This window comes from Leuciscus leuciscus, assembly GCF_965113295.1.
Source record: "Leuciscus leuciscus genome assembly, chromosome: 1".
Classification (NCBI taxonomy): domain Eukaryota; kingdom Metazoa; phylum Chordata; class Actinopteri; order Cypriniformes; family Leuciscidae; genus Leuciscus; species Leuciscus leuciscus.
Genome location: NC_138725.1, coordinates 12,655,794 through 12,676,910, shown reverse-complemented (window position 1 = coordinate 12,676,910; position 21,117 = coordinate 12,655,794). Strand labels below are relative to the sequence as shown.

At 38.6% G+C, this 21,117-nt stretch overlaps 1 protein-coding gene across 4 annotated transcripts in view; it reads right to left on the bottom strand.

Annotated features, from left to right (window-relative positions):
* The window catches only part of LOC309501016 (uncharacterized protein), a 42,842-nt gene extending 23,749 nt beyond the window's left edge, over positions 1-19,093 (bottom strand). The window contains exons 1-7 of one of the 4 annotated variants that reach the window (XM_082172893.1): positions 18,787-19,093; positions 18,077-18,397; positions 17,649-17,999; positions 17,256-17,342; positions 11,964-12,026; positions 11,801-11,875; positions 4,794-5,064 (exon numbers count right to left, since the gene is read on the bottom strand). In XM_082172893.1, the coding sequence (XP_082029019.1) occupies positions 5,036-5,064; positions 11,801-11,875; positions 11,964-12,026; positions 17,256-17,342; positions 17,649-17,999; positions 18,077-18,397; positions 18,787-18,847 (987 nt within the window). In that variant the 5' untranslated portion in view covers positions 18,848-19,093 and the 3' untranslated portion in view covers positions 4,794-5,035. The other 3 variants (XM_082172892.1, XM_082172894.1, XM_082172891.1) reach the window with 3 other exon arrangements.
* Positions 19,094-21,117: the final 2,024 nt, after the last annotated feature.

The window sequence follows — 21,117 nt, the reverse complement described above, 5'->3', positions numbered from 1 at the left end:
TTATAGAAGAGAAGAGACTATAATATAACTAAAAATTACCATTAGGCTGTGTAGAATATTTTTGTACTTCACTTTTATTTGTTCCCATGTTCTAGTGTGGTGACTCTGACATTACAATGAACAAAGTAGCCTAATTATGCAATTATTAAAATACAAAAAAGGCTAATAAGTGATAAAAACATCTAACATGGCCACTTCTAACAGATTTAAATTGTCTGCTACTTTTTGCCAGCCCTCTCTCCTGGCTTTTGCAGACTTTGAGGTGTTCCCTGGCGTTTTGATTAAACATAAAAATTCCGAATAAACTTCGACTATCTTGCTCTGTTGAGGAGAAAAACTGTGCGCGCTCTTTGGCCACGCTAAACAGCCAATAGCAGCGTTGCTGATCAATGTTTCTACGATCGATACATATCCCCTTTTAAGCCAGCGCATGAACGCGCAATTATCTCAGATAACTCAATCCAGCGATACTAATCATAAACAACAGGTGAGTTCGAAGAACCCAATTAGCCGGATCATGATTAGCACGATGATATCATCTTGGATGTGTCATTTGATCTCGGATGTAATAAGCAACGTACGAAGAACGAGCCCCAGGATTGCACCTACATGAAAATTAAAATTTGGTTGAATTACATACTGTTCTTCCAGTTTCACCTCTGATAGTATAACAGTTGGGCAGGGCCGCGCTACAGCACCCCCTGTTTTCACAGAATTGTAAATGCAACGCATATGTTTGTTCATTAAAATATTTAATTTTTTAGCATTTAGTCATTTATTTGTAATAAACACTTTAAGTGGGCAATTTAAAAATGGTTATTTATATGTTAAATGATCTTTTTAAAACATAAGCGCAGCGTGTTATGTAATATTGTGTGTTTGTGTGTGTCGAAAAAATTTGTCCGCAGCTGCTCAAAAAAAAAAAAAAAAAAAAAACCCAGTCAAAAACCCCACTGTCAGTGTTTTGTAAGGAACAGGCAAATATGTTAAATATAGCAGGAGACATTTTAATTGTTTACTAATAAAACAGTTTTTTTTTTTTTATGTCAGTGTCGGCTAGACAGATGAAGATGACGACTCGCGATCTTCGCAGCTCCAGAGAGAAATGCAGATTTTATACGAATTGCATAAGCAGCGCAGTCTGTTTTCTTTCGTTTTGAATTGTTCTGCTTAAAAGTAGACATTTCAAGCTATCTATATTTCTCAGGTCTGTGAGGTTATAGGCCTACGCTGAGTTTCGGTTCATTTATGAGACGAGCTAGGTTCGCCAGCGCCTCCGTGTCCTGATTATCTATTTTCTAATAGCCTATATTTAGCCTACTTCTTATTAAATCCAGACAATTCGTTGTTGAAACATCGATTGAAATTAAGATACAATTAATACAAAAAGAAATTAAATTTAAAGACAGGCTTTGTGCTTTCAGTTTGAGGTCTCTGTGAAAGTTTTAAAACATTATTTCAGTGCCGCTTTAGCGCTCACGTCCGTGGCGGAGAACTGTCTGTAACTTATTTTTTTTTTTATGAAATAAATTTTTTAAAAAATGCAACTTAGTCCAGTGCGACTTAGGCTATATATATTTTTTTCTTCCTCGTGGCGCATTTTTTGACTAATATGCGTCTCCGGAGCGACTTATAAAATAGGCTATACGGTAAGTTATTTATTATTTTTGTGCAAATGTCCCATAAAGTCCCATCATTTATGTCACATTGACCGGTCCATTGCATTACGAATAAAAGCAGAATCAATAAAGTAAAAAATGTATTGTGCAGTCAGGTGGTTGGAGTGTGTGCGCGTTTTTTGACGAGTTTTATAGTCTTGATAGTTTCTTATTCAAAAGTGGTGCAGACCTCTTTTTGTCTGGCGCTGTTGCCATGGGTAACTCATAATATCTGTGCTCCATTGATAATGGCTTTTTATAGTTGTGGTGCATGCACTTAACTCAGAGTCAGTCAACTCAGAGTTGATTGAACTAACTAATTTCAGCTGTTCTGAAACAAACTTTATGGCCAACTAAAGCAACTAAAGGAAGAACGTTGTCAATGTTAGATGGTTTGGAAAAGACTGATTGGTTCAGAGATGGCAAAGCTCAGAGCCCGATCAAGATAACGGCAGAGGCTTGATCCCACGACAGATATACAAAACAGACCTCCTTATTCTTAAGTAACTCTCAATGACCCCAGGGTTGAAATCTCTTAAAACCACAGAGACTAAGACTTTACCTATAAAAATACATAAAATCATCCCAAAACAATTCTTGATGGACTTATTATCAAACATTGTTCAACTACATAATTCTATATTGTGTCCACAACCTATATGTGTGTCTATTATGCTTAGATCCCATATAATTCATGTAATTGTTATAACTATTAGATGTTTGAATGAAAGTGTGTCTTGTTTCCTATCAGTTGTCAGCAACACATCCGGACCGTCAGGTTCCATCACCACGCCCACTCGTTCCCAATCACCCGCCTTCTGATCACCTGCACCTGCCGCTCCTCATCAACGCACCTCCATATATACACAGCACTTTCACCAGAACACTGTCAGATCTACTCGTTAGACACTGGACTCAAACTACTCTCTTCAACCACAGTATTATCTACCAGTCTTCCCGCCGTTCTGTTTGTCTACAAGTTAAGTTGGTTCCTGTTTTATGTTTGCTTTTGCATTATTTCTTATGATGTGATTTATGTTCTGAATGAAGCCTTTCTGTTTTGAGTTTATTATTAAAAACATCTTTAAGTTCATTTACATCTCTCTCTCTCTTCCCTCCGAGCGTGACATCAGTACGATTGTATTTTCTTAATTCCAAAGATGGCTTGATTGAAATCTGTGTAAAATATTTCATATTCTTATAATAACAATGATGTCTAAACTGTGGCCTCTTTCCTCTCTGCTAGAGCTGGAGAGTAAGGAGATCACAGATAATGCTTGATTTACAATGAGAAGTGAAGAAAATGCCACATCTCAAATAAAGACAGTGTCTAACTCAGTGAATGTTTGTCACACAGACTTGAAACGCATGTCTATACAACGCTTGGAATCTCTATTTTTAAAGTATGTAAATTATATAAAAAAACAAATATTCTATTTTTAAGTAATCCATACGAAAGCAGCGGCATGTACTTTTTCTCAAACGCGCCCTCATTAAATTAAATTTGAACACGCCCACGCGCGCACAAACGATTGACATGCAAATGATCCATGCGGAGAAACGCAGACCCGTAAACGCCCTCATCACCTCAAAACAAATAAGCAGAGACTTCGTAACTTACTCCTCTCTGCTTTTCATCGAGTTTGGACGACTGTAAGCTGTGCTGTGCTGTGCTGTTTACCTTGAATTTACCTCGGATTTACCTCAGAAGAACGCGATTTGAAGATGAGAAGATTTTTAAGGTAAGACATGTTAAACTGGTCGTGCCAGATTAAAATGTATGTTATGAAATGAGTTTGGAGTAAACATGAACTAAGCCTAATGTCATATATGTACATGTATATATAGACAGAAACATGAAATGTGAGCTAGAATTGTAGGCAACCTTTCAGTGCTTGTATACATGTTCAACAGGAGGATGTTTTTATATTCTATAATAAAACACAGCATGGTAAAAGTAGGCTAGTGTATATATATACTGTAGGGGAGAGCGGGGCACAAAGTAACGCTTTTTGACTTTATCAGTTTGTGTAAATCTACTTACAGTTCAGAGTATTTATTTTTTCCCACATTAATTTCCCACATGTCTAGTACAATTATGTGTTTTTGTTAGTATATACTTTTTTTCTTGATATACCCCGAAAGAATGGAAGTGAAATGTGACAACATGCCCCATAGGTGGGGTACATTGTAATATGTGTGGGGCACATTGTAACATAACATATGACAGCTTAAAATGTTATCTGATCTAATAAAAAAAATATACAAAACAAACTAAAATATTTTCTAAATAAAATACAATTAAAAAACTTTTTCATATAAAATAATGGCAATTTTTAATAATTAAATATAAACTCATTTTTGAGTTTTGACTACGAACACATGAAAACACAGCTATACAACATAGTTCAAAACAAATAAACAATTAGTAATTTCTGAACATTGACTCTCAGTCTTTATTCACCTTTTTCTCACGTTTTCTCAATACAATTAATAAAAGTATAGAATATAATTGCATATTTCTAATAGGGGCACATTGTAACGCAGTGTTACAACATGCCCCCGCCTGCACAACTGGGATTTAAACCCTGCTAGTGTCTTCTGCTAGTTAGCTAAGCATTAAATAACTATCTCAACTGTTAAATAACATCTTGGAGATTAAAATAATATCAGATTTGTCTTATTTTAAATAAACACAAAAAATAGAGATTAAAAATTAACTTAAGTAAGAAATTTACTTTTGCTATGGTTTAATAAATGTTTATGGATATCTTTTTTTCTATATAGTGTTGATATGGCAACTAGTAAATACACCAAGTTTCGTCATCCAAGCATGTGCGGAAGTATTTAAAACAAGCGTGTTACAACTAACCCCGTGTTACGTTGTGCCCCGCGCTCCCCTATATATATATATATATATGCATGTATGTAGCAGAGCGGGCGCGGCATTGACTCAAATTGATATAACATTGGGCGGAACAACAATTTATACCCATGCTCAATACAGTTTATTATTTCCGACAACGCCACTTGGGGAATTTCGCCCCAAGAATTTAATATAACCTCTAAGCTAAGGCACACACAGATCCTAACCACAGTTGGAGTCAGAGACATAGGTGATTGAAAACACTCATTTTATTAATTGTTAAAAGACAGTTCTTTTTTTATAAAAGGTGTTGACCAGCAATCACTCCCTTCAATTTATTAAGTTCTAGAGTTGGCTGCAGAGGAACCTGGGCATACCCAAGGGGCAGTCTCAAGATATCACCTCTATGAAGAGCACTCCATTCAATGCACAAACACACCAGCACAGCACACACTCCACGACTCATGCCAGAGAAGACCACGACTGCAGTGAGACCCTACCACCTAATTGGTCACGCGTCTGCCCCCGGGTGCCCAGGCCCTGCCAACAAACAAAAGAAAAAAAACATTAAAGAGCAGTGTTATGCAAAACAAAATAACAACAAAATAATGAAAATTATCATACAATTCCAGGGCGGAACCAACTCCTTGGTCCCGACCTGATCGTCACCTAACAAACCCAAAAATAACAAAGAAAAATCACATAAATACAGCAGTATAATTCAATCACAAACAATAAATTTAAAAAATATATAAATTTACAAATACAATAATTGGATTCGAAACAATCACACAGATTCAAAAGTACTCAATCTTTGAAGATAATAGAATAAGTAAAGTAAAGAAATAAACGAGAAAAGGGAAATAACAAAAACTCAAAACATATCACGAAAACAGAGTCACCGTTCACCGGAAACAGTTCACTTGAAATGGTTCACTCGAACAGCTCACTTAGAACGGTTCACTCAAGACGATTCAATCAGATGTTTCACTTGAGACGACTCGCTCGTGACAGAACAACACACACCAAAAACTGAACAAAACAGAACAGCAACTGATGAGGCCCAGCACGGACAAAGCCTTATGACGAAGCACAGAGCCGATAATGCTCATTCAGAAATTCGATACCGTCCGTTGCGCATGCCTAAAAACAAACAAAGTGTTACACTGAGAGTTCTTCATACATATATATATATATATATATTTATTTTTTTTATTTTTTTTATTTTTTTTTCAGATCACAAAGATTGCTATCAATCTTCCCCCTTTCCCTGCAAACGAAGGCCCAGGTGATCTGTCCACACTCACTCTCACACACACACACACACACACACACACACACACACACACACACACACACACACACACACACACACACACACACACACACACACACACACACACACACACACACACACACACACAAAGACACACACACACACACAAAGACACACTCACCCACAAACGCTTTCTTTTCATGTAATGTAGGATAGAAATATTCTTTTAATGTATGCATATTCCTATATTCATGTGTGTGATTAGTTTTGCTTTATAATAGAGGTGTGACTGTCTAATGCGTAGCCTTGAATCATAAATGTTCTGGTTTAACCCTCTGGAGTCTGGGGTGTTTTTGGGTCCTTGAGATGTTCTGACATGCCCTGACATTTGTGCTTTTTTCAGTTGCTTATAAACATATTAATGGCAGAAAAAAATACACTCTATTTAGCACAAACAGGACTACCATAATATGTGAGCCACATGTATGTACATGTTTTCATTTTTGAGAGAATAATGTTTATGCATGGTTATTGAAAAACCCTAAAATGAAAGTTTCTGAAATAAGGCCATAAAACACATACTAAATATGTGTCAATCAGACTTTTGACTAATGGATGTCCTCGCCTAGAGTTTTTTTCTTCAAAATGATGTGAAAATCATCCTGCCTAATCATTCACATAAAACGATACATTGATTTAAGTTTTGCGAAACACTTTTAGTTTGGAAAGCCAATATGCAGATGGGGCGTAAACGATCCAACAGCATCATGCATATTTAGTAGTTCACACCTGATGAGACAATGTCCCTGCATACTTAATGAGCCATTCATTGAGGTGTGTCACCTATAGCTAACTTAAATATACGAGCTTGATAAAAATGATCATTCTAGAAGAAAATTTCAGATGGCATTTAGAGGCTTTTGCATCTGAACTCTTCATATACATATATATATATATATATATATATATATATATATATATATATATATATATATATATATATATATATATATATATATATATATATATATATATATATACACACACTACCAAATTGGTTCACAGTTGAAGGCATCGCATTTATTATTTATTTATTTATTTATTTTTCACAAATTGTGCTTGCAAATTCTATAATATCCAAGGTAAACATGTCTAGTAATTGTGCAGTTAATTCTCATATTGTATTTGCAGTTTTGGAATATTTATCCTCTCCCCAAATTTGTCACTAATAAAACACAATACAAATTATTTAAAGAAAAAAATTATATTTACTTGTTTACATCTACCTTATAAATATATACAGGGTGGGCCATTTATATGGATATATATAATATATGGATGATATTAAAGTCATGTTTGTGGCACATTAGTATATGTGAGGGGGCAAACTCCTCAAGATGGGTTTGCCCCCTCACATATACTAATGTGCCACAAACAGGACTTTAATATCACCAAACATTCCCATGTTATTACGATGTATCCATATAAATGGCCTACCCTGTATTTTTTATTAAAAACAGTCCCTCCAGAAAAACGCGATTATGCGATCGCATGATTCCATGCATAATCAGCCAAAGTCCGCATATTTATGCGGGGGGCGCATTTTTTTAAATACGCCGCACTTTTGCCGCATAAATTGCAGATTTCCGCGTGCAAAATATGCGGGCTTGCATGATTTCATAATCCCCGCATTTTCGTTGCAAAAAGTCAGCAGAAAGTTGACAAATGTTGGGTTTACTTCACACAAGCGCAGCCATTTCCCCTGTTGCCATGGGAACGTTATGAAGTGACGTAATTACGCGACATCATTGAAAAGCTGCAAACCCCGCGATAGGCCTATTTCACAAAAATCCGGTCGTATCTTACACCGCAGGCCGTGCTTTGCATGTTTTCATGGAACAACTGGGGAGAAGTTAAATCACGTCAGACACAGAAGGCAAAAAGACGTGTCTGTGGTGTGAAGGAGTAAGTTAAGCAGATGTTGAAAATGGAGTGTTGATGCTGGTTCGGGAGTGATGCCCTGACAAAACATGTTTATATTGCACTTGATTGTTATCTGATTTGCATGTCATGCACTTTTATTTATTATTATCAAATGTTGGCAAATTAAAATTGTTTGTAGAAGTTGTTTTCTGTAACTTTCTTAAAAATGAGTGAACATGGAGCAGTTTTTCCGTGAGCGGGACTGGAAAACCCGGAGTGGATCATGAGCGGAGTGATAAAAGAACGCTTAGAGTGGAGAGAGGAACATGCTTTTGCTCCACTCCAGGCTTTGATCGCATCCCCCTAAGCAGGGTGAGTAGCCTACACCTCGTCTTTCCCATTCAAACTAAAATGAAGACATTTATTACACTATTAATGTAATTGGTGTTGGGCAATCACTTTTTTTTTCTCTTTTTCATCAAACTGCAGTTTTCGCAAGTTCCCGCAATTTTCGCAAGTTCCCGCAATTTTCGCAAGTTCCCGCAATTTTCGCAAGTTCCCGCAATTTTTGCAAGTTCCCGCAATTTCATCGCATAAAATTGCATAAATATCCCGCATATTCCATCGCATTTTTTAAGAAATCTTGCCGCATAATCAAGGATTTTTGCCCGCAACAATCACTAAAAAACTCCGCGTTTTTCTGGAGGGACTGTAAAAAGGTTACAATTACAACAATTCAAGTGTAATCCTTTGTAACGACAATGGGTAGAAAGCAACCACCAACTAATCTTCTTTTTGAATATTAATTCAAATTCTCTACTTCTCGATGACTGAGGGGGGAAGATTTGTTCAGAACGTCTCATGATCATCACCGGTCTGACTAATTGAAGGAGCCCCCGGCACTATCACATAACTGGTCAATGGCTAGCTTTGTGGCCTAATACGGACTGGTTAAGATAAAGACAGTGTCCGCACAGACCAGAGCCATAAGTCACCCATCCAGGTGCCAGAGAGTCTGCAAAAGACCCTTTAGAAGAAGAATCGACACCAGCAGATGTTACTGAAACCCCCGACTACATTCCTGAACACCTCCTCATTAAGACCTCTGAACAAACAGAGTTCTGTCTCTTCACCAGAGAACTGATTCTTATCAATAACTATACATAAAATCATTCAAGAACAATTTTCAATGGACTCATGATCAAACAATCATGCAACTACCTAATCCTGGGTTGTTTCCACCACTTATATGTATATTTTAATAAGATAATATGTTTTGATCCCATTTAATTCAGGTAATAGTTATTATATTAACTATTAGAAGGAGTGAATGAATGAAAGTGTGTACTGTTTCATATCAATGCTATCTTACGAACACAACTAGCAAGATGGCTTGAATGATATCGGTGTAATATGTTTTGATCTTCTTTTAATTAGAAATCATGTCTAAACTGTGGCCCCTGTTCTCTCTGTTAGTAAGGAGAGCACAGATAAGCATGATTTACGATCAGAACTGAAAAGAACGTCACCTCCTAAATTCAGCCAGTGTCTAATTGGCCAGAACTCATCCTGGAGGTTGGACAAAATTTTAGTTTAAAACCTTAGACCCAAAAACAAAGCTCTCTCTCTCGCTGCTCTCTCTCGCTCTCTCTCTCGCTGCTCTCGAAGCTCTCTCTCTCTCTATAGGAACCATGTAAACGCGCAAACGAAATAACCCAAATCAAGATCTGAAGAACATGGGTTAAATAGCTTCATTCAAGCCATCATCATCTACTCTCAATTTCCTTTCTTTTCTTAGTTTCATTTCTTTTCCGTTGTGAGTGTCGGTTCTAAGTTAAGTTTTGCGACAAGATTTCGAGCCACGTTTCTTCTGCAAAGCCAGCTTCAAACAAAGACTCTCATTCCGCCAGCACACCACGTGACTGACCCCGTGATCCAGACATCAGGCACGAGGAGACCGAACGGACCGGGAAAACCCCTTTCACGCAACAAAAAGGGAATCCCCAAAAGCAAATACGCAAGTACCTCCATGCAGGCTAAAATCTTAACTGGTGTATTTATATAACTTTAATAACCTGCCTAAAACGATAGAAGGGTTAAATTAATGATTGATGGTTTGTTCAGGTCATGTCTAGTGTATATGGAATCGTGAGATTTCATCCTTTCACTCTTAAACCCACTCTTTCCTCACTCTATCCCTTTCTGCAACGCGTATGAATGTGTATGTGTGTGTGTGCGTGTGTTTGTGTTAGATATTAGCTTTATGTGTTAGTAGTCTATATAATCAATAAAGTATTGTTTGTATTTAAAAGAGATTACTCGTGTGTGCTTATCAGATTTATTGTCTTGAACTTCGATTTAAGTTACCTATGCTGTTACCCTTAATTTACTTCGTAATTTATTGTTAGCTGGGGATTAATTCTTTCTTGACCAGGAAGATATTATATTTCCTAGAGTTAATACTTGTTTATGCTTTCTGTTCATTGGATGAACTGATAAAATGATCATACTATTGATTCTGCTACAGTAAATTCTGAAGATAATTAAAAATAATTAAAATATTAATTATTGGTCATATTCCGTTATGAATAATAATTAATAATATTTATACGTGGGCGTATAAACGCTACACCTTCTTTTTGATAATTTTTGATATTTTTCTTCATCTCAGTATAGCAATAGAGTTTGCTAAAAGCTGTTCATTCAATACAGCAGTATTTGAAAATCGTTAATATTTTGTAAAATTACATTTATATTTGCATTTATGTCAAAACCTAGACACTTTATTTCAACATATTTCAGTCGATTTTACTCATCTCAGTATAGCAATACAGTTTGCTAAAACATCATCATTCATTCACACACGCGATTTAAATTTAAACTGTCTTTTTGTGAGCTGTGGTAAACAGCGCGCATCTCTGCCGTTCATTCATTCATAAACAGAAACCCGATTACTACACCATAAATGAAAAAACTTACTACACCATTCCTCAGCTCGCTCCTTGATATACCCGCACTACTGAGGGACATTTTCCATTATTATTATTCCTCACAGCGCTGTGAGACGGTGTAAATAAGTTCGCACACACATTCGCCGACCATAGGCTGTAAACACACATATACACGCAATGTTTTGACACATGGAGCTTGCATAAATGCACGGATTTACTCCAAAACATATATCTGAGCATCTCTATCATGGATCGTCGACTACAGAAGAGATTTGGAGGTGTTTTTGATGAAGATGAAGAGGAGCTGCGACGAAGAACAGCAGAAAGTAATAGGATATTCATTATAATTATCAGTTTATTGCAATTTATTTGAGAAAAAAACACAATTTGCAATTACAAATGTTCTAAAACATTTATTGTTTTCTTTTTATATATTTTATACATTAGTTTGAAAACGATCACTTCTGGAATGTTTATACATGTAGTGAGAAATCACTGTTTTTGCTCTTAGAATTGTTCAAAATAAAGGGAATTTTGTTCAAATGTTGTGCTGAAATCGTTTTTTTTCTTGTGTAGTTTGAAGGGCAGAACAGTTCTGAATTTATATACATGTATGTAGTAGGCCTATGCAGTGTTTACTCCTTATGTCAAGGTGTTGGGTGCCAGGTGTCCATTTGGAGTCTCCAAATTGCATTTTGGAAAGGACGCCTATACTTTTCTTGAATAAAAGCTTACAGAAACTACATTTTTGGGAGTATCATCCTCAAATTTGAATCTAAACATGGTCAGACATTCAGTTTTATCTTTATGGTGTTTTCAGGCCCTTAACATAAAAGTCTGATAATTTTTTCCCCTAAGTGAATTTAATTCAAAGAAATTGCGAGTCACTTTCATGTAAATTTGACCTTGTTTTATTCTGTTCCTATGCTACTTTGAGTTATAATGACTCTTGTGTAACTAAGTTTCAAGTGTCTAGTTTAAAAAAAATCAGAGTTATGAATGTGGACCATAGGGTTTAAGAGCTACAGACATTTGTATTTGGGTATGTCATTTTCTGAAAATTCTCAAAAATAGGGGCGCTGGTTAAGAGGTTAATTGTTGTAAAGGAGTAAATCTGAAAACTCACCAGCTCTTTTTCTGCAGATCAGCCAGAGAAGAGCAAGAAGGAGAACAGAGACTGCAGCGACAGAAATCACTATGACTGAAGAAGAGATCGAGCACAGAGTCAGAGACGGACAGGGCAGATTGGGGACAATTATAGACAAAGACAAAAGACTGTGATCATGTACCTTTTGTGTTTTTCTTCGAATTATCCTGAGAGTCTGTGACTGGTGTTGGTGTATCAGCTTGAGAAAACAAGGATGAATGTTAGTTGAGATGCATCATAATAATATCCAGAATGAGGAGAAGAAGAGGTGAGGTGTAGCAAACCTAGCAGCTTAAACTTTATTTTCCCAAACTAAAGAGAGAAATCCAACATGAGAACACACAGCAAAATCCCCAGAATCCTACACATGATCCCACTCTAAAGAGTGTTAAAGTAACTCTGAATCAGAGTTAAAGTTAATGAGATGATAAAGTGATTAAAGTGATGATTGAGCATTAGTGATGAACACCTGCTGTTAACAAGCAGAATCACTGAAGAAAATAGAAACACAAGAACTACAACTGACTTCATACACAGCCTTATGCCGAGTTCACACTGAACGATATTAAGCCTGATTTTCGCTCTCCAACAGGTTTTGTGAGATCGTTCATGTTAGTGACAATCATGCAGTGTGAATTATCAAAGACGCAATCTGAGAGAATCGCAGACACCCGTGAGATATTTTGCTAAATATGTGAACCTGTCGGCGATTCACAATCCTGCTGTGTGAATGTGTTTTGACTGAAAACTACATCAGCGATGACCGACAGCCAATGAGAGAGCAAGATACAGGACAGCGGGATGTTCGGGGAGGAGTTATAGACTAGAATTTCAGCATTTTAAGAGATATATTTACAATCATATCAAACAGAAATAAAGCACAAAACATTTGCTTGACCAGCAGCAACATTTTTTTTCTCGTTTTTGCTGCAAATCAGCGCACAAATAATTTGCAATCTTCTTGCAGGCTATTATTATTAACAGGGACGTGCACAGACATTTTGAAACTTGGCCGCTTCATGCCGCTTTCCCCCCGATCTCGCTGTTACCACATGTAATCAGGAGAATTAGGGAAGCTGGCCACTCGGTGCTCCTCATAGACCCGCGATGGGAGAACCAAATTTGGTTCCCGGAGCTGATGCGGCTGACGGACCTAGCCCCATGGCCAATTCCGGTGAGAAGGGATCTCCTCTCTCAAGCCGGCGGCTCGATTTGGCATCCTCATCGGGTATCCATTTATTATCCATGCATGCAGAGACCGCTGGTCTCTGCATGCATGGATAATAAATGGATACCCGTTGTCCTGCCAGAAGGGGTTGTGAACACGATCACGCAGTCTAGAGCTCCTTCTACGAGAAGGCTCTACGCGTCTAAATGGTCTGTGTTTACTAGCTGGTGCGCCGACAAAATAAGGGTAGGTGCGCCTACTGGATAAGGGCAGGACCCCTTCCACGCTCAAAGTATATGTTGCAGCGTTCACAGAGTCGACACGCGGCCAGTCAATAGGAAGGAATGAGTTTGTCATCCACTTCCTTAGAGGAGCCAGGAGGATGAATCCCCCGCGACCCCCATCGGTTCCTATTTAGGATCTTTCTGTGGTCCTGGAGGCCATGAAAGCACATCCCTTTGAACCTTTACAGACCGTGGATCTGAAATAGCTTTCGCTCAAAACCGCTTTTCTGATAGCCCTGTCATCAGTCAAGCGTGTGGGTGACTTACACTCGTTATCTGTTAACGCTGCGTGTCTCCTGTTTGGACCTAATGACTCTAAAGTCATCCTCAAGCCGAGACATGGTTATGTCCCCAAAGGGCTTGGCACTCCCTTCAAAGCGCAGGTGATTACGTTATCGGCCCTATCAGGATCTGGTAGCGAAGTCGATGTTAACCTCCTTTGCTCTGTTAGGGCGTTAAGGCTTTACGTCACGTGCTCCACCACCTTCAGGCGCTTAGAGCAGCTCTTCGTTTCATTCGGTGGGCGCGCCAAGGGCCTTGCCACCTCAAAACAGAGTCTGTGCAGGTGGATAGTGTAGGATTATCCTTGAACGGTCCATTTCATATTAACCCAACACCACATTCCACAGTTCGGAACGATTCCCCAGTGAATCATTAGTAAGTCATAAAACACAGTCATGGTGCCGAGATGGCTAAAGGAGATGTCACCCCCCTTTCCCTTGTTGTGTGTGTCTAATCTCAAACCAGCGATGCCAGGACAGCAGGAAAAGATTCCTCTTTGTTCCACAAACTTAAGACCAAATGGCCAAGAACCCTGTGGTGACCCCAATGCATAAATCCACAGCCTTATCAGGAAACGAAGGATGCTAAAGCATTCTTATGGCCCAGAATCACCACAAACCCTAAACCAGGGGACACCCCCCTTTCTGCAGTTGTAAATTCCAGAGACTTTTGTCTCCAAAACCAATAGACTGAAATTAACCCACTTGTGGTTTAATACAAACAACGATCTCAAAATTGCTTCCAATAAGCTGAATTGATCACCAGTATTTACCTCACATATATCTTAAGTATCATGTATATTTTATGTAACCTGTGGAGTTCTTTCTGTGTGTTTAACTTTCATTACAGCCTATTTGTAAGGTTTTCTACCTCAGTTATAGGAACTAATCACCAGAAGTTGCCTCATACATGTGTATTCTCTGTATTATGTATGCTGTATATTACTGAAGTTAATTTTGTGTGTTAAACACTTATCACAGCGAAATCCTTATTTAGTTCCACCTCCACTATGGGAAGTATATGTATTTTGGTACCTACTTGATGGGTAAATGATTTCTAGAATGTTGATATAAAGTAGATGTGTGTAGGATGCACCATATTTAAACTATTAAGTTTACTTATTAAAGCGTTTAACTAAACTCTCAGGAGTTTGGGCACACGTGATCATGTGGACTTTACGCTAATTACATGCAAGAACCGGAGAACGGGGCGTAGGTCCCGCCCAAGACAATATCTGATTGGCTGTCGCACTAGGAAGGACGGGTCAGATGGACACGCTTATAACCCAATGACAAGCTTTTTGCCTTGCTTTTTGCCTGCCTTGTGCCTCGCTTTTGCAGTGACTTTTGCTCTTGCTGACCTTTCCATCGTCCAGCGTGTATGCTTACATACCCTTCAAACCACCAAGAGCTCACGCAAAACTCATCAACTCTTCCGTAAGATCCTTCGTTGAACTTCGTCAAAGAAACCCCTCTCAGAGTCGCTCCAGACTCAGAGGAAACTCCGTTGCATAGCAACCCGCAATCCAGGAAATCCCGCGAACGAAGCGCCACCCGGCAAAGCCAACCAACCACTCACCATCGAGTGCTGTCCCTCAGAACGCACATCGACCGACTGCCAGCCAATCAGCGCCGAAGAGATTCCCTCTCCAGCAACTTCGTCACTGGGAACGCACGCGCTCAGGAGCATCTAAACGCAAGTACACAATTCTCCTAATTCTGGCTGAAGTGAACTGGTGCAAATGTTATTAAGAAAACGAACTAAGATTGAAGTGCTAGTAGTTTGATTCTCTCAGGTTGCGGTCAAGAAATAGTGTCTAACGCTAGACATTTGGGACTCCATTCACCCTCCGTTAATAACATCACTCTCTGTCACTGTTTGAATGAATGTTTGTGTGTTTTTGTTAGTTTAGTTTGTGTGTATTAGAGTAGTTCAATGAAGTCTTGGTTGATTTTACATACAAGCGTCTTGTGCTGTGTGCTTACAAGTTACTGCCTTAAACTAAAAAGATTTTGCTACCTTGCTCATATTAATCAGTTATCATAACTTTATGATATTATTACCGTAGGCCACGGGATAATATTCTGTCCAGAATTGATAAAATACCCTAATCTCAATTTATCGGTGGACGAATAGTTGATAAAGTGTTAAATATTAATTCTGAATAATTTGCATAATAATTCGGTTCTTCCCTGTAATTCAATCCCCTTTGAGTTATATTGATCTTAATTCCCTTATTAATCTTACAATTAGTGGACGCAATCGCGGCACCATATGCGTCTAAAGACCTGCATTTCCCCTTGGGCGTCAGGGCTCATTCCACTAGAGGCATGGCCTCTTCGTGGGCTTGGTCCAGCGGGATTTCTATTCACAACATTTGTATGGCAGCAGGTTGGGCCTCCCCCTCTACATTTGTTAGGCTTTATAACCTAGAAGTTCCTGCCCTGCAGGCTAGACTTTTGTCAGTCTAAGTTACGAGTATGTTCTGCTCAGATTCGTTCGCGCGCAGGCTATTCTCACATTAATCCTAGCTCCCCTGGTTGAGCTGGACTATAAGGGTAGATATTCCCTTCTCAGTATGGACTGGCTGTGCCACTCTGTATTCCCTGCCACATGCTACTGTGTGCTTATGTACATGTACTGGCCCACTCAAGTTGGCCGTTTTATTCCCACTAATCTGTGTCCCCCGGGTGTCCCCCTGGGACTATATGTGGTTGATGCTTGGCGCGCTAGGCGTTGACAAGGGGTAAGCAACTTACGCAATACGAGATAACCTCTCGTAAGAGAACGTACTCGATTGCTCACTTAACCTCGGTTCTCTCTAGAAGAGGGAACGAGTATTGCGTAACCTGCAGTGCTCGTGCCTCGAGCTGGTCTCGCTTCAGTCGATGAAAACCAGGTAAGCATCTCCCGAGCCCGTCCTTTTATACGCAAAGTCACGCCCATTCTGGCGGGCTATGATGTGTGGGGGCGCTTTGGGCATGACGTCACGCAGGGCTCAGTGATAGACTACTGCGGTTGCCGCAGAGCAGCCAATGAGCAGCGCTAGTTAGCCCGCTCTAGGTCTGCTAGCTGCTGCAACGCGTTGACAATAAATACAAAATTAGAATAATTTTTGGCTTCAATATCTCAAGAAAAGATGACTTTACCCGTAGCGTAAGCAATTTATGCAATACTTGTTCCCTCTTCTAGAGAGAACCGAGATTACGTTAGTAACCGAGTACATTTTATATGTTAAACTTGTTGCTGAGCATTACGAGTGTACAGCTTATTTTGTGTTTCTCTCTTTTTTTTGTATATTTGTTTACTTTTAAATGTATGTTTTTTTATCATTTTGTGAGTGGATGAGCAGTATTTTATGTCTGTTTGGTGTTTTTCTTGTATCTACAGTGAATGCGCTGCATGGATGAGCTCAACATATCGTCTTCATGTGACGCTTTCTGGGAGAATCGAGTGAAAGAACCGGAGTGTTATATGAACACACTACTCTCACTGTTTATACTAAACATGTCCTAGAATATGCATAAGTACGCTAATTGGGACACACCATATAAGTCCACGAAATGAAACTAAAACAACAAATCAATGTGACAATCATACTGTAGAATATGACAGTCATATTTTGATGAGTTAACACTGAAGATAACTCTAGCATTATGCACTGGAAAGCACTGATGTGAGAAAGACAGTGATGATGTACCTTTAGAAACGTGTGTGTTTATAGTTGAGGGATCCTGAGAGTGTGTGATGTGGACTGGATTCACTGCTGTCGTTGAATCAGCTTGAGCTGTGAAGATGAATGTTAGTTCAGATCATTAATACTGTACAATATGACATTCATATTTTAACTTTGATCATCATATTACATAAAAAGTTAATATTTTTGCTGTCAAGTTTCAATTCCTGTATTATTTCCAGCATCACGTTTTGGACTGTTACTTCACTGCAGTTCATTAGTTTGAAGCAATGCTTTGAGTTACTCTTCTGTGAGAGACAAAGAAGCTTTTGTTCCCTCAGTTTGTTCTGGTTCAGTGATACTGATAGACCTTAGTGTTACTGACATTATGAGGCTCTTCTAACACTGTTTTCTCACCTGAATACTTGACAGTGTATCTGACTGAGGTCTTGACTTGATTTCCATGAGTAAGTTGACATCTCCACTCTCTGTTGTCATCTTCATTCAGGAGTGTTGTAGTCAGAGCCCTGATACAGTGATCTGATGATGATAATATCTGATATCTGGAGTCTGTCTTCAGATCAACACCAGTCTGATTCACCCACAACAGCTCAAATCCCGTATAAAGAATCCAATCATCACAGGAGAATTCATCATAATAAAATCCAGTATATGAATACAACTGACAGGAGAGAGTCACAGAGCGGCCTGGACTGATCTCAGTCTGTGAGGATGATGATGATGATGATGATGATGAAGACACTGAAACTGAACACAAGACAAAAATCACAGACTCTTCAATCATCATCTGAGTTTTTAAATTTACCACATAATCATAAACTTACCATGAAGAACATGCAGATAAACATCTGCATCATGTCCTTGTTTCTGTCCATTCACATATTGTCTGCAGGTGTATAATCCATGATCTTCTTCTGTGACGTTCTTGATGTTCAGAGAGCAGTCAGACTCCAGACTCAGTCTCTCATGTCTCTCTGTGTCTTTCTTCTTTATCCCTTCAGTAATCAGTTCAACTGTTGCTGAATGACTGTTAGAGTAGTTCCACATAGTTTTAGATTTGCAGTCAGAAAGAGCATTATTACAGGACAGACGCACATTTTCACCAGAACTGATGAACACATGATCATCATCCACTCCACTGGTTCCTGAAACACAGTATATCTCAGTGATCATTATGATATATATTAATAAATGAAACATAAAACATACCAGCATAAAAAGCTGAAGTTTTAAATCATAGTATTTTTCCTCACTTAAAGCAAACAACACTCTCTCCAGAATAAACTATTAGTCTTTATCAGAGCGCTGTTCAAATCACTGACACACTCTTAATATGAAGATAATTCTTCATCATCAGATGTTTGAGTGACACTATGTCCAGTATCAGGAATAATACAGTATGATCTGTGTGTATCAATACACAACTCTGAGATCACAATGTGAATGTGTGCAAGAATAAACTGAGCATGTTCAAATGAACTCTTTCCAGACTAATTCCACTAAATGTCTTTAGAGAAAATACAGATTTCTTTACCTGTGAGAAGTGAAGAGAGAATGATCAGTCCCAGCAGACACAGATCACACTTATCAGCCATTTTGTGTTTCTGTCAGTCTTTCTCTTCATTATATATAATTACAGCTCTTCCTCTACACATCATCAGCTCCTCCTCTGGTTATTCACTTCCTCTGTTCTCATGAAATGAGTGAATCTCATTTCTTTATTTTAGCAGTTTTCCACATGACGTTAAAATCTAGAAATAGGTACAATTATTCCTTTTTAGCAGAAAACTAATTTTATTACTAATAATGTCAAACGATCCCCATTCACATGGATCCGCGAAAACGACTTAAACGCTGGTTTCCAATATCCATGACTAACTTGTAGAAAATTAATATTTAAAGTATTTTGAAATGATTAACATCAGCTCCAGTGGTTAAACAGAAAGTATTTGCACACACTTCATGAGGTTCTGTAAAGCAGATATTAAATGTCTTCAGGAAGAGTTTCTACACATGGATTATAATGTTCTGCTTTACTCTCTCCAGCCCTGAGAAATAGATCAGATCCAGACTCCTTTATTAACACTACAAACACCAAATGCCAGTCATTTTCCCTTTGGCCGGTGGATTTGGCACGAGCCGCTCTGACGGGGATAATTCTCGGTCAGCTGGTTTTGGTGTGCTGTGACACAGATGAGCTGTTTAAAGCGATTCAGAGATGCTCTAAAGGCTATTTTGAATTTCATTAGCTGTAAAAGTCAATATTGAAACCCTGGCTCATGTAAAAAACGTTCCTGTGGCAACATTTTTGCAAGACGGTAAAATACGTTGCGTTGTGCACGTTTCACAACAGTATCAAAGTTATATGTCCAGTGAGTGGCGCTAAAAGTGTGTTTAGTCTTTTTTCCAGAACAGATGAACATGAATATCATGAAACATGAAAACAACGTTTTATTACGTCGAAGTTTGTCCGTATCATTGCAGATCTGTGTTGAAATGTCCGGTGAGTAGCGCTAAAAGATTAACCATCACGCTTTGAAATAACGTACACCTACACTATACCCTAAACCTACCTAAACATCTTCATCTTTGTGTGTGTTTCTACACCCGCGTGACAGTCTCTTTGTGTTGTGGCTTTGAGCTCTAGTGTTTTCAGACGTATGTCATCGCTGGTTAGTTCTCAGAACTCAGTTAGTTAGACCGGACTGGTTTAACCCACACACAGCTGTGATCATCTCTGAATCCAGTCTAGGCGGACAGGTGTGAATTCTCACACATTCAGAAAACAGTTCCTCTTCTTTCTTAAAGTGGGTTTCTGAAGAAAAGAGAAACACAAGAACTACAACTGACTTCAGACACAGCCTTATGTGGCAGGTCCAATGAAATTCTTCCTGCCTGCATGTGATTGGTTAGTCTACTCATTGAGTTTCGTCCTATCAGTGCTAAGCAGTAGAGTGTATATAAACTGGCTGGCTAGAGTGTGTGGCGTCACGAGTCACCGCCCCTTTCTTCCCGTGTCGTCATTTAGTCGCCATCCAGGTATGTTTGGTGATGTTGGCTGGGTTGTCGTAGCTAACGTTAGCCTATTTTCAGGGTGGTGTATGAAGTCCTGCGGCTGGCATTGGGTTGAGGTTGTTCCTCTTCTGGAAGGTGAAAGCCATGATTGTGTTTTTTATCTAAGTATCCACTCGTATTGTAAAGGCAGGATTGTTTGTGTACAGTGAGAGGTTTGGGTGAAACTGATTAAAGCGCGGCTAGTACGGGTTTCAGCATTTCTCCTCCCGATAGACTGGACGAGCCCTCAGCTTCCAAGCATATGTGTTGTCTGCCTTGGTTTGGTTTAAAATCTGATTTGGTTTCCGGAGATCGCACTCATAAGGTATGTGCTTCTAACTTATTAGGTTGAGTTATAGGTCGAGTGGCGAACTTCTGTAGAGATGATGATTTTTATTAATAGTAAACCTGTTTAAATCTTTAACCAGTTCAAACTCTGTAACGAAATGGTGTCAGTCAGAAACTACAGTGAGGTTTGGTAAAGAGATCTCAGTGATCGACACTTCTGGACTTTATGATACTGAACTTAATAATGAGGAGGTTAAAACTGAAGTAGTGAAATGCATAACATACTCCTCTCCTGGACCACATGCTTTTATTATCGTGATTAAAGTGGGTCGATTCACTGAGGAGGAGAAAAACACAATACAGCAGCTCAAAGAAATGTTTGGAGAACAGATGGAAAATACACTTTAATCCTCTTTACTCACAAAAAAAAAACATTTAAAGAAAACCATTGAGCAGTTTCTACAGGAAAGAGATTCAGATCTTAAAGAACTTGTAAAGAGTTGTGGAAATCGGTTCTTCTGTC